The following is a 14,285-nucleotide window of genomic DNA, read 5'->3' as shown; positions in this document are numbered from 1 at the left end:
TCTGCAACCAGGCAATTTGATGAGAACTCCAAGTGAAACAAGGGTTGAAAGTCAGTGCAATGAAGAACCCCGTGAGCACACAAATCTCAATTACTCAGTTTCTCGCTCTGAGAACAAGAGTCTTACAATAATGAGATGGTTGTAATCTGGTTGTAACCCAAAGTCAAAGAAACTAAATTTATTGAAATGCTAAATTCTCACTCTGAAAACTACATGCATTTAGTTTGGTCACAAATATGACTATGACACATAAATATGACTGTCCAAAAGACTCATTTATATTATTTTCTCTTCCTTTTGAAAATAAAAGAGATCTTATTGCAGCTCCATATCTTTAATTGGGGGGAAAAGCTTAATCTGCAACAAATTCTAGCCACCGTCTATATTATTGTTGACAGTAAAAATTTAGCACAATGTATTATCAACAAAAGCGACCCTAGATAACCACTGAAAAGAAATTTGAGATATTAGGAGGTTGAGAGCGTGTAGTAATCCAGATAATAGATCGACTACTTTTTTGCCACATATGGGTACATTTCATTATGATGTAATGCTAATCAAGCTCAATTTAAATGGGTGGCTGACAATAAACTTATTCAAAAGGAAAACCTCTCAAGCAGCAGGATCAGTGAATGTCAGCACTGTAAGTAGTCAGCAAGATGCTGCGTCCTGGAAGCTGGCCAATCAAAAGAAAGCTAACTTTCAATGAAGGCGAGACTTAAAGAAACAGTGCGTAAAATAGCTTGTTTCAGTCTAGTCTAAGCATTAAACCAGTAAACCCAGTTAAAGAAGATTATACATTTCCCTTTTGATGTTCAATTATGAAAAGGTACTCCAGAGGAGATGCACAATTAAAAATGTTTTATAAATATGAGCATAAGTACATCTTTAAGTTACTGTTCACAAAAATAGTATTTTATGAGGTACTAGTCAACATATGAAATGTGATTCAGTAGAGAACACAGAGCATTCTGGAAATCGCCTGCAGAGTCAACAAGTAGGTAAAAGGTTTTAACTCAATGAAATCCATGCACCCTTTGGGAGTTCTTATTCAACACTAGTAACAGTACACCAACATTTCGATATAAGGATTTATTCACACTGTTGAAACTACCCACATGGAAAAAAAAAAAAAAAAAAAAACTTTTTCCCAAAGAGCCTGCTGTGTTTTTAACATTTAATGCCTTCAACTCTCGCATTACTTAATCATCTGGGTTTGCCATGTCGGACTTCACCAGCAGCAATACCTCAGAAGTGATTAAACCACTTACTGGCTCCTAAAGACACTCAGGAGAGCAGGAGCAGGAATGTGTTCATGACCTGCAACACAGACTGCTCTGCCTCGACTGTTTCGGTGTCTTATGTACAACAGGCAGTCAAACACTTTGTTCCGGCTCAGATTTATATAAGTAAATGGAGAAAGCAGCTGGAGTGGTGCTTGGTGAGAGAAATGAAAATGTACAGCATTATTACTGCGGCTCCTTAAGGGAAACAAAGTGAAGCAGCACCAGCGAAGCTGAAGACTTGGAAAATGTTCGGAGTAAAATGGCAGTTTGAAAATGCATGTTAACAAGGTAAATTTAGAGATGATGTTCGTATTCTTATCTTAAGTGCTTTCATAAAAGGGGGATGGGGTATTACATTTCGAAGGAGTTTTGATGACCTCAGGAAATCCCCCCACTGGAGGACCAGCAGTAGGAGGCTTTACATATTTCTGTCTGAAACTGCACATGTGCCCCCATCTATCTCTGTTGTCGCAGAGCTAACACGACACACACGCCTTGCTACTCTGAAGTGACAAAGGCCAAAACGTACAAACACTATTCATCACCATGGCATTAGCTGGGGGACTGGTCCTCTATGCAACCCGAATTAGACCAAAGCATCCCACCCCGCAGTGCTCCTTAGGAAGCTTTTGGCACTTTTCAAACTACTGTTGCAGCTCCCATCAAACTCACACAGAGTGGAGCTACGAGCACAGCCAATAGTCCCACACACTTCGCTCATCCAGCTGAGCTAAATGGTTGTTACTTTTTCCAGGAGTCAGTCTCTCGCTCGCTCTTTCTACAGCCCTGAAGGCTCACCACACACTGTACCTTTCACAGTGATCTTACATCACTGTTTGTTTTATCATTGTGGGTAATAAAGTTCCCATCTGGTTTCCCACTGGTGAACGTGGCCAATCGGGGCAGGACAGATTTGCCTCAAACCACTAAAGGAAATCCATAACCTTTTTGGTCTTATCAGGTTGTCTCAGGACTTCAAGTTAACTGGTGAGATTATAAATTGGAAACTGGAGGAGTCAAAGAAGAAAGGAGCACACCAAAACAACACATGGATAGCAGCTTACTCGTGTCTGGACTTCCTATGTTCCAGCCAAATAAAAAATATTTAAAAATCCACACTAATTTAAGTGTGTTATTTACGTAGTACTTTTTTTGGTTTGCTTCAGAGATTCTCAAATTATGGTAGACCTCCCCTGGAATAGAAAGCTGAAGCACCAAGTAATATCTGGGGATTGGTAAGATTAATTTTCTCAGCATGAGTGGAAGGTTATTCCATCAAATATCTTACTATACAATTTTCAAAGTGAAATGTTGAATACACTATAGTACTACATAGGATATAGCAAGACAAACTAGATTCCTCACATCTAAAGCAACCTCTACATTAAGAAGTATGTATTGCCTATGGACTCCAGCAGCTGTTGCCAGCAAAAACCTAATAAGCTGAATAACATTAAAGTCAAGAGTTCACCTAGTCATTACTGCTTGACCAGGGAGACACAATACACGTTCTCCTCCTACGTCTGCATTATGGATTTCAAAAAACATACAGAGCACAACTAAAAAAAAAAAAATTCCAAAAGTTTTAGATTCTACTGTTGTGGATAGACACAATCAAAAGCTCGAATAACTGATAAAACATATGTTATCAGAAAGGAATCCAATGAAAATGTAAATGTGAAATAATCCCAACAGGAAAAAAGTAGGCAATGTGTACAGAACATCTTTGAGCAGTATTTTCGTACCTAAATAGCCCTGTTAACTTTGTGTAGGGGGAACTTTGGGTTGTTTCTTACAGAGATGAATAGTTTTATTCATGCAGTCCATGCAGAGCAGTAATTTATTCCAGTCAGAGGCATTAAGATCTCTTTTAACCAGCAGAGTACTGGAGGGTAAGCCCACCTTCAGTCACTTTATCCAGCATTAAAGCGGACATTGATCATTTTCAGTAAACTATAAATCCAGGTATATCCATTGATCACACTGCAGATAATGTAACCCGAGGACTTCCTGCAATTTAAATAGCCACTGCTTTGCTTTAAATGATCCCCGAGTTTACATTTTCATTAAAACTATTCCCTATAAATACAGAGAGACGCGTTCCCTGTTTCCCTCTCGGCCGTGAGATAACTTCGACAAGAAAAAAAAACCTAATCTGTGCGAGTGAGTTTGAGGGTTGACATATGCTGGTGTGCAGCAGTCGAGTCACAAAGGACTGTTGCCTGCAGATGGAGGCAATTAGCGACCGTAGTTTTCATTGACATAAGCCTCCAGATCTGGCGATCACAACCATAAAGTGTTTATTAGATAGGTTTTCCATCATCCCGAACGCTAGAAACCCCTCACAAAGTAGAAAATTATAAATAAAAGATACACATATAAAAAGTCCCAACCCCCTCTTTGCAGGGCGACAAAGTGAAGGGGAATGAATGAGTTGGAGACGCTCTGGAGAAGACAATGAAAAGTTTTGAGGAGTTGCGGTGAACGCACCACACGTGAATCAAACTTAAATAAAAAAAAAAAAAATGTTTACAGGTTTTGCATCTCAAATACATCAAACTAACGGAAGAGATCCAACTTGCCTCTTTATATCTACAAGAGTTGCTCCGTTTCGCTCCTAAATCCACTCTACGGATAAAAGTATGATCCAAGTGTATTGCGGCTCCTGGACTCCGTCCCCGCTGGATGTGCTTCAGCTGCAGTCTGCTGCTGGAGCAGGAGCAGGCTGGACGAGGCTCTCGGCTCTTTGAATGGGGCTCGGGTCTGCCGGCCGGGCGTAGGGAGTGGCTGCTGGAGCGGCGTCTCCGGGAGCGTCCACACTCCACAGCCCCCTAATCACCTCCAGCTCCCGGGGAGGTGGGGCTGTGGCGCCTTCCAGGGCCGTAGGACGAACCAGAACTTAACACTGCGCAAATTACGCAGCGCGTGTAGGAGTTACAACTTTTACAAAGCCAAACACTTCAAAGCAAATAGTTAGGTATAGTGATATATATATTTATATTAGAAATGTGTGCCATTTTAAAAGTGGTGTGCAGGAAAGGTGGAGTTCGCCCTTTTGAGACGAAATGGGTTAACTACAAATGGGAAGGGTTGTGTTTAACTGTTTTTTTTTTTTACGTATTTTTTTTTTTAATGAAATATATGTTACAGTGATATATGCTTAGTGTTTTTCAGGCCAAACATGACTGACAAAGTTAATAAAACCAAAGAATTCAGTTTTACGAGGGGATATAAAATGCATCACTAAATTTTTGCCTTCGTCCCATAGGCAGATCGCCATGGACCGGACAGCACAACACTCCCCTCCTGTGTCTTAATTCCAGATAGCAACGGCCAGTTGAGTGACGATTAATGACTAACTCAGCATGCTGCTTTGATATAAAGAAAAAAAAACACATTTCTGTTACCCTCGACTCTGACTTTCTTGCTTTTCTTTCGACATGCACTTTTCTTTTTTAAATGTAAAATAACTTAAAATCTTTTTTAGTGTCTTACTTTATCATGCATCAAAAATTGGGAAAATTAATCATCCCTGACTTAAAATACTATGTTGGGATTCATACTAAGTTTTAAAGCACATGAACTGAACATTGCTCTGTCGCGCTGACTTAAACGCACCGCGAAACTGCGCATGCGCCTCAACGTCTACAATTTCCTTTTTCCTGGAACTGCTTGTACTGGAGAGCTCTTGTATTCGTTTTTGTTTTCACGGACTGTTTTTGTTCTTAAAGAAGATCTCGGTGAGTTTGTGGTTGTTTTTATCGTTTCCTGTGATCAGGCGCAGGGTATGCGTGTTTCCTCACCGTAACGCTGCGTCAGAATAAGGGAGGAAGCTAAAAACGCATTGTAGCCAGCTAGCTTGGTAGCACTTCCTACGTGCTGGCTAAAGTCCAACATCACGAGTTGATTTTATTAGCTCAGTATAAAACGGTTTATTCCACAGTTTGTTTGTTTTGCCAATACCTACCAAAGGGGAATTTATGACTCTATTTTTTTAAACGAAGTAAGGGGAATAATGGCCTGTTGCGTTGTAGCACTGCTTAATGGCTGCTAAAACCGACATGCTGTTTCTGGTAATACACGGCTCCTGTCCAACCTGGTAACTTCCACAGCATTAACATTGTGCTCAGTTTTAGTACTACTGTATGTGATAATAGTGTTTGTAACAGTGATTTCTATCTGCCTGTCATGGTTTGTAGCCGCCTCTCTGCACTATTCAACTATAAATGGAGAAGGCTAATGCCTGGTTTGCTTAGCGTCACATTCCGCATGTCTTTAACGTGTCTTTAAATGTTCTGTGCAAATTGCCAAATTACGAGAGGCAGATGGATTCTGATGTTCCTGGTATTGTGTTTTTCTTGTCTTTCAGAGTGTCTTTTATGAGTAATCAAAGGCAGCAGAAGCCTACGCTAACAGGCCAGCGTTTTAAAACCCGAAAAAGAGGTGAGAAAGGTTACAGCAGCCCTCGCAGTGTTGCAGCCATCAAAATATATAATTGTCCGATTTGTTATTTTTTTGCACCTACATCACAATGTGATAAGGTATGTGTTTGGTTTTACACTCATGGTTCCATGAAACGTACAATACTGATAAGATGGTGTCAAAACGTGGTCCACAGAGGATATAATAAAATCTGGCCTCTCTTGGAGTTAAGTAAGAAAGAAAGAAACAAAATGTGACGTTTTTGGAAGGTCTGTGTCCCATTACATAATGCTGCATTTGAGAAAAAAAGAATGTCATACCTATAGTAAAATATGGTGGAAGTGTGATGGTCTGGGGCTGTTTTGCTGCTTCAGGACCTGGAAGACTTGCCATGATAAATGGAAGCATGAATTCTGCTGTCTACCGAAATATCCCGAAAGCGAATGTCCAACCATCTGTTCGTGACTTCAAGCCGAAGTGAACGTGGGTTCTCCTGCAGGACGATGATCTAAAACACACCAAGTCCGTCTCTGAATGGCTGAAGAAAAGCAAAATGAACACTTTGGAGTGGCCTACTCAAAGTCCTGACCTCAATTATCTTGAGATGCTGGGGCATGACCTTAAAAAGGCGGTTCATGCTGGAAAACCCCCCCAATGTGGCTGAATTACAACAATTCTGCAAAGATGAGCATGCTAACATTCCTCCACAGCGATGTAAAAGACTCATTGCAAATTATCACAAACATTTGATCGCAGTAGTTGAGCTGAGGGTGGCCCAACCAGTTATTAGTTTTTTCACATGGAGCTTTGGATTTTTGTGTGGGATTTGTGGCTCCTTCTGCTCCACAAGTTGTACAGTCGTTTTGATCTATTTAACTTATTGCATCTTCTTTCAACTGCCACCTGTATTGATTAAACAATCTGAGTTTTCATTTTGCAGTAATGGATATGTTTTATCTTAATAGTTTTGAGCAATTCTTAGAAAAATTAGCTTTTTCCTCCTAACCTAATCACATAGTCATAGTTTGGCTTTGCAGAGAAATAAAGTATTAGCTTGGTTGCCATTTTATGTTCAGGGTTTCGTGGCAAAAATAAACTTATATCTAGCATTTGTCTGTCTAACAGATGAAAAGGAGAAGTTTGACCCTTCCCAGTTTCAAGAAAGCATCGTACAAGGCCTGAACCAAACTGGCACTGATTTGGAAGCTGTTGCAAAGTTTCTCGATGCCTCTGGTGCCAAGCTTGACTACCGACGCTATGCTGAGACCCTGTTCGACATCCTGGTGGCTGGTGGGATGCTGGGTGAGTGACAGGATAGTTTCACAAATGTTGTGCTTTCTGTTCTTTTGTCTTTTTGGGGGCGGACAGAGTAATTTCCCCAATATCAAACAGATAGAGAATGGGGTGAAGTCTATCGACCTCAATAGAATCATGGTCAATTAAAAAGAATTAAAGAAATTCTCGGTGTATGCAGTCCACTCCATGATCTGTTCTAAGTTGAGCTGCTCATGATGCCATATGGCACAACATTGAGACAGTATGTATATTTCCAGCACCAGGAGGGACTCTTTCAGATGACGTGACCTGCACAGAGTTCTGTCTTTTTAAAGCACAAGAAGACATGGAGACCATGCAGGCTTATGCACAGGTGAATAGCCAAACAGTCACTCTTGTTTCACGCTGTTATTATCACAAGTAAGATTTTTAAAAAATTATAGTGAAAAAAAATGCAACTGGTCTGAATAATGTTTTTGTTTTTTACATAGGTCTTTCACAAGCTCATCAGGCGATACAAATATCTGGAGAAGGGGTTTGAGGAGGAGATCAAAAAGGTTAGTTTTACCTCCAACGTAGCTTTTTGTTCAAATCAATTTTACCTTTGTGCCCAAAGATGGAAAAGGTATTTCTAATAAGAACTGCTGAGACCAAAAGTGGCAGTGTATTGTCTCATGTATTAAAAATAATGAGTTTATCAAATAAACTGTCTTCACAACTATAGTAACTTATTAACACAGTTTTTTTCTCACACGAACTGGCTCAGACACAATCGTTCCACAAGTGTTTAGGCTGCAATGACAAAAGCCTGATGAAGACAATCCCACTGTCCTATCAAGTGGAAATTAGTTAAACCTTTTAGTGTAAATTGATCACTGCAGACAAATGTGAAGTTAATTTTCCAGCAAAATGGCTTTGTAAAGTTAACATACGTCTTTATCTCAGCATTTTGAAAAAGAAAAAAAAAATTGCTATTTGAAATTTAGCCTTTCTGCTTTTTTTTTTTTTTGCATCCACAGAAAGCCCTAATTCTTAAGGAAGGCGCACAAATGTTGTAGTAGGAAGTTTCATTGATCCTGTTCGAATTGATTTTTAATTGTTTGACATGTGCAACATCAGCTCTCTTGTTTCTGACCCACCCAAAGAAATCAAAAAAATCAAAGAATAACTGATTCAGAACTTGAAGCCTTTCGTGCTTCAATCAGATGTTTTCTCACATCTTTAATGTGTCTACAAAGAATGCTCCAAGTTTGCTTTCAAGACACCAATACAATACTATGTATTCTGGGCACACATGTGCCAGCAGTCTGTTTCTGAGACTTATTCTGAATAAACTGTGTAACTGATTGAATCCAGGCTTCAGACTTGTGTTAACATGTTTACTGTTTGGCAGTTACTGCTGTTTCTCAAGGGCTTCACAGACTCTGAGCGCAACAAGCTGGCCATGCTGACGGGGATCCTGCTGGCCAATTCCAGTATCTCTGCCTCCATCCTCAGCAGCCTCTTCAATGAGAACCTGGTCAAAGAAGGTACTCTTTATTCTCATCTGTCTTTATATCAGACCAAATGCTTTAGTCCGGCATACCTGACATGAACAAGTTTCTGGCTATCAGGCTTTAGTTTGAGGTGTGTTTGAGCAGGGAGACATTGAAAACAAGCAGGAATGTGTCCCTCCAGGGCCAGGAATACATACCACTGTTTTACTGCCTTTTGTTTACAACTGTTAAACTGATGCGCAATCATGTTAACAAGTATTGAGAGTACAACGTTTTCATTCTCACACCGTTTTTTAATGCCTTTGGGTTACATCGTTTGTTTTGATGAGAGATAATCACTTCCAATATAAAAAGTTCTTTAGAATGGGCTTGGAAAGATTTCCTCTGAGGGAATGTCACTTGTTCCTTTGGTGTTTAAACACTGCTTCTATAGCTTTTACATTCTTTAATTTGGGTTGATGTGAATTGGTGCATTAGATACTTTGTAATTATGTTAACTACTTTGTGAAACCAATCACACACTTGAGCCTCCAGTACCAGAAACAATGGTTCAATAAGCATTATCTTTTGCCATCAAATGACAAGAGGATTTTGTACGACTGACTTAGACAAAGTTAACATTTAAGAAAAGATCCATAAAAAGCTGTAGCTATTGGCTTTCACTTCATCCCTGTGACAACTGTATTTTCATTATGAGTGCAGCATGAATGTGTACAATAAATATGTAGCTGCAGCTTGTAAATCTATATACATTTTTCCACTCTACATTCACCATTGTTAAAGTATCATCCTACCATCACGTGTCCTCCAATGGGGTGTGTTAGGTTGCAATGTGGCCCAGTACAATAGGTGAGGATTTAGAGGAGAGAACATAAGGTTGAGCTGCAGCTCTTAGTTGCATCTCGAATAAAAACTCCACTTTTGATATATTTCCTGCAAGTGATGTTACATCTCAGCATTTAATGCAATTTAAGTATATATATTCATATTCATTCCTATTTCAGACCTATGCCTAATGTTATCTGGCTTTGACTTACTAAGCTTCTCAGAGAACAAGTGCCAACACAGGGCAGCTGATCAATTAATCAATAGCCCAGGAAAAAATTAACACTGCAAATGTGAATGGAATGTGTTTCATAATGTGCTAATAAACAAATCCTTAAAAAAAAGGGGGGGGGGGGGTAAAATCATTCCTTAAATATGAAATGTTTAGACTAGAAAAATACTTGAAGGAATACATGTTTCTTATTTTGATGCATTTTGATATTTTTAAGCTTTTATGATGTATCAGTTTCATATCACTCAGACTCTGGGAATTGAGAGGATTTTTGGGGGTTTAAATCATCCATCAAATAAAATCTCTGCTTGATCGATGATTAAAAAAAAATTGTCTGGATTCAGTTCAGGGTTTACTTTCATATATTTTCTTGAAACAACAGTTCAGATGTTCTCAGCAGGTAATGAGCCTGGACTGGAGCCACATCATTGTGACGAGGCATTGCTTTTCTGAATTCAGAAAAATCTGCCCTGTAAACTGTATCATCTACTTTCTAGTATATGTTGATCAGGACAACAATATGTATTGTTCAGTGTAATTTTAGACTTTGCAGATGCCGGTGTCACACAGCAAACCCACTTTAGATGACGGAGTCCGCAGTTTTCAAAAAGAATGAGAAATTCCTATTCGGTTCAGTAGCTTGATTATTTCTGGTTCCTTCTCCGCTTGGTTGAGTTTTAGCTTGTATTTGTAGATGCAGTGAAAAAAGTGTTCTCAGGTGATATTCAGAAGTGCTTCTGAACCCAGGCAGTGATTTCCACTACAATCATTACTTTTTTTTATTGCAGTACAGCCTATATGCCTATAGATCATGATTATCCATTATTGCCCCTCCTGTCATGTAGGAAGATTTATTTCTTATTATTTGGCCATGGATATGAAATACACGTACACAATTCTTACATATGCATTAAAAGGAAATTCCTTTGGGAGAAGTGGATGTCTAAATTGTGAATTACTATTACAAAAACAGTGTTTTCTTTTCTTCTAACTGGACAGTAGCATCCATTTGACCTTTTGTTTGTAGAATATTTGTCACTAACGACAGTCAGCGGACACAGTGGCCCCGAACCAGAAGATGAATGTAAGCGTTGCGTGCTTTAGATTTTGAATTTCAAGTCATTGAAATGGTGTTTACTAAAGTCATATTTTCAGTTGCTCAGTTGTTGATGCATATTTAATGTACCTTGGGTCCAAACTCTGACTTTGAAGCTGCATTGTTCCAGTTAAAAGCTGCAGAGCTGTGTTTACCAGCGTATTACACACACAGGCCTAACTTTATCCTGGCAGGTCTGTTGCTAACAGCTGAATCTTATTTTTCTGCATTTGTTCAGGTGTCTCGGCGTGCTTTGCCGTAAAACTTTTCAAATCCTGGCTTTCGGAAAAGGACATCAACTCGGTCGCTGCCAGTCTCCGGAAAGTTGGCATGGACAACAGGCTTATGGTGAGAAGGACATCCTGGGTACAAAATCTTTACAAGGCTGAAGTAAAACAGTGGCTCCCAGATGTCACATGCTCGTTCTCAACCCGTCTGAATGAGAATTAAACCGCCCAAAAAAGTCTATTTAAATTTATTTATAGCATTCTTCAACTTCAGTCACTTGAGACGACTAATTAATAAAGGCCTTCTAACTGAAGATGAATCCTTGTGTAGTTCAAAAGATCCTGCCTCACCCATTCAGTGATTTTCTTTTTTTTCTTCAGGAACTTTTCCCTGCCAACAAGCGCAGTTGTGAGCACTTCTCCAAGTACTTCACAGATGCTGGACTCAAGGAGCTTTCGGACTTTGCCAGAAATCAGCAGTCTATAGGTGCTCGCAAAGAGCTACAGAAAGAACTTCAGGATCAGATGTCACGTGGAGACACCGTTAAAGACGTAAGTCCTCTTTATTTTATATTTTCATATATATATATAAATGGTTTTCCCGCATTTTTGCACAACACTACATGTGTTCGCTCTCACGTGTGTCTTCATCTCTGTGTCCACCTTCTTCTGTTTTCATTGATTTTGTTGTAAATTGCAGTCATTTACTCAATGACAAGGTTTTAAATGCACACAGGCTGAACATATTGTGCCCTGTTCTCACTCCTTGGAGTTGTGCAAGATTTGATAAACGGTCTCCATCAGCAACGCTTCCTATTGTCAATAACATGCGCTCCATCTCTGGGCATGCATCTTTGCAGATCATTGCTTACCTCCGAGAGGAAATCAGCAAGAACAACATCTCAGAGCAGGCGATGATTGGACTCATTTGGTCCAGTGTAATGAGCTCCGTGGAGTGGAACAAGAAGGAGGAGCTCGTCACGGAACAAGCCATCAAACACCTAAAGGTGACTCTATCTCCTCGTCCGCAGTTATGAAACCACACGGGGAAATGAGAGATCGAAGGAATTTAGAAATGTCACTCCTAATTTGCGCCTGGGATTCAGGCTGCTGTAGATAATAGATTTACCTGCCCGAAAGCAACTAAAGTGACTATAATGGGAAGAAATCAAAGATATCTCAAATTGCCATGAACGTTTGCAACCTTTAACTGTAATCTTCCCTTTTGTCACATCCCCAGCAATACAGCCCACTGTTGAATGCGTTTACCTCCCAGGGCCTCTCTGAGCTCACCCTTCTGCTGAAGATCCAGGAATACTGTTATGACAACATCCACTTCATGAAGGCCTTCCAGAAAATTGTTGTTCTGCTTTACAAAGGTGAGTTAATTGTGCCCAAAAGGCTTCTGTTTCACATTTGTGAAGAAATAAAGAAAAAGTTCATGTAGGCATGTGTGAATGCTTCCAGATGGCTGGAGATTATAGCCAAAAGTTTGTCTTGACTGATATTATCAACCTGCCTTACGACGTTTGTTTGTCAAGCACCTGCACAAGACATCTGTGCTGTTGGCGTCATATTGAAAATATATATTTTTTTTTTTTGCTTTTTCTTTGTTATTGACTTGCTTTTCAATTTCTTAAGCTGATGTTTTGAGCGAGGAGGCAATTCTGAAGTGGTACAACGAAGCCCACGTGGCCAAAGGAAAGAGCGTTTTCCTTGAGCAGATGAAAAAGTTTGTCGAATGGCTCAAGAATGCTGAGGAAGGTAGGAATGGCATCCGCTCCTCTTTTGTCTCTGTCACTTCTTTGTTTTCTCAGGCTTTAGCTCTCACAACTGCAGATGCACCATGTTTTTGCACTTCTAACTTGATAGTAATAGGAGGTGGAATGGTGTCATTTGTTTGGGATTAACCGGTGGATTAGTCTCCACCCATCACCTGGCCTACACCTTATATTACTCTCCTCACTTTACTCGCTGAAATATTTAACCTTCCTGGTTCATCTGTTAGTGTCAAACACAGGATTTCTTGTAAAAGAAAAGGAATATACGTTGAAATTCTTTAGCTTCGGACAGTCAAAAACTGAACTTGTACCGAACCATTTCACCCCTGATAGTATATCACATGAAGATGCTCGAGTTCTCATCTGACTTCAGCTGTTTTTCTCTTCCAGAGTCCGAGTCCGAGGAAGAGGAAGCCGACTGAGCGCCTCTTTCTGTACCAACCATCCTAATTTGTATCTTCAAAGTAACACAATGTCAAATGCAGTACAAAGATTTGTTACGGAAGTCTGTCTAAAGTCCTCGTTTTTTTTTCTCTTCTCTACCTCCTCATATCTAGTTCACCTTTAATGTAAGGGCTTTAATATTTCTTTCCCTGACATGCTTTTTTTTTATCAATATATCTCTTTGCACTCCTGCAGGAGTTATTCACGTTGACACATTTGGCTAAATGGTATAAAACCTCTTTCAAAGTAATAATGCTGGGGATCTTTTTTGGGGGGAAAGTTACTTCCCTTTAAAATTAGCCAGTTTCAAGGTACATTTAATTTCTGGTGTATTTCGCCATGCAGCTCCCAGAGGTCCATTTGTATCATTCCATGGTATGGTATGGTCCTCCTGAAACTGTTTTGTAACCTCATAAACTCAAAATTTATTGCCAGTTTGCAGATTGTGGGTCATGGAGATGTGCCATTTTCAACTGGTGTTGGCCCCGCCGCCTCCAGAAATGATTTCTTTTTTCTCCCAACAAATCATGAATAACTCAACCATGCTAGCTTTGTAGGGTTTTTCCCAATTCCTCATTTCACAATAAATGGAAAGTAATGGTTTTTATTATTACTGTGATTATTTATATATCAAAAGCTTATTGTACTGTGAACACAGGACAACTATTACAAACAATTAGAGATTATAATGTGCAGCCTGTGAAATGGAAAAGGTCGAACGTATAGAGAGTTGAGGAAGGTCGTGTTTGGTGTGAAAGCCTGAGCCATGTTCCAAGCAAGTGTCTGGCTGGTTGAACCACTTTTGCTTCACCTAATCATGCAATCAAGAAAAGCAGCCTGCCATACCTCACCTGAGGTGCAAACAACCATCTCCAGTCAGTTTACTCCTGTCCCACTTTAAATGGTAATTATGGTTCAGTCAGGCATGCAAATATGAGTGTGTGTGTGTGAGATGGTGATTCAAGATGTTATGAGACCGAAGGTCTGCATGCATTCGTTAGAGCAGGTAGTTTCACAGGCTCCCATTTTAATGCTGTGACACAAACAATAGGAAGTCTGCTGTGGACTCCTTTCCGAGTCTATTGTAGTTGGCGTTCTTGTGTTTTTGTCAAGAGGATTGTCGTTTCTCACAATGAGTAATCTACAACAGATGCTCGAGCAATGGAACCTTTCCACTCTTGCAGCACCAAACTTACTTCCA

The 14,285-nt window shown here is 39.8% G+C and overlaps 1 protein-coding gene across 1 annotated transcript; it reads left to right on the top strand.

The window, feature by feature from the left end:
- Positions 1-4,918: 4,918 nt before the first annotated feature.
- LOC308131151 (eIF5-mimic protein 2-A-like) lies at positions 4,919-13,681 on the top strand. The gene is made up of 12 exons (XM_080497764.1): positions 4,919-5,026; positions 5,656-5,729; positions 6,834-7,010; positions 7,262-7,356; positions 7,475-7,540; positions 8,377-8,512; positions 10,871-10,980; positions 11,241-11,411; positions 11,720-11,866; positions 12,100-12,238; positions 12,501-12,623; positions 13,031-13,681. Exons 2-12 carry the CDS (start codon positions 5,666-5,668, stop codon positions 13,060-13,062), a joined length of 1,260 nt encoding a protein of 419 aa, XP_080353890.1. The 5' UTR covers positions 4,919-5,026; positions 5,656-5,665; the 3' UTR covers positions 13,063-13,681.
- Positions 13,682-14,285: the final 604 nt, after the last annotated feature.

This window comes from Blennius ocellaris (genome assembly GCF_963422515.1).
Source record: "Blennius ocellaris genome assembly, chromosome: 6".
In the NCBI taxonomy this organism is placed as follows: Eukaryota; Metazoa; Chordata; class Actinopteri; order Blenniiformes; family Blenniidae; genus Blennius; species Blennius ocellaris.
Note: the sequence above shows the minus strand (reverse complement) of the source record. Positions and strands in the feature narration are given on the sequence as shown.

Coding starts and splice junctions, on each gene's coding strand:
- LOC308131151 (XM_080497764.1), top strand. CDS start 5,666: ATGAGTAATCAAAGGCAGCAGAAGCCTACGCTAACAGGCCAGCGTTTT. Junction 10,981..11,240: donor GCATGGACAACAGGCTTATG/GTGAGAAGGACA, acceptor TTTTTTCTTCAG/GAACTTTTCCCTGCCAACAA. Junction 11,867..12,099: donor AAGCCATCAAACACCTAAAG/GTGACTCTATCT, acceptor TCACATCCCCAG/CAATACAGCCCACTGTTGAA.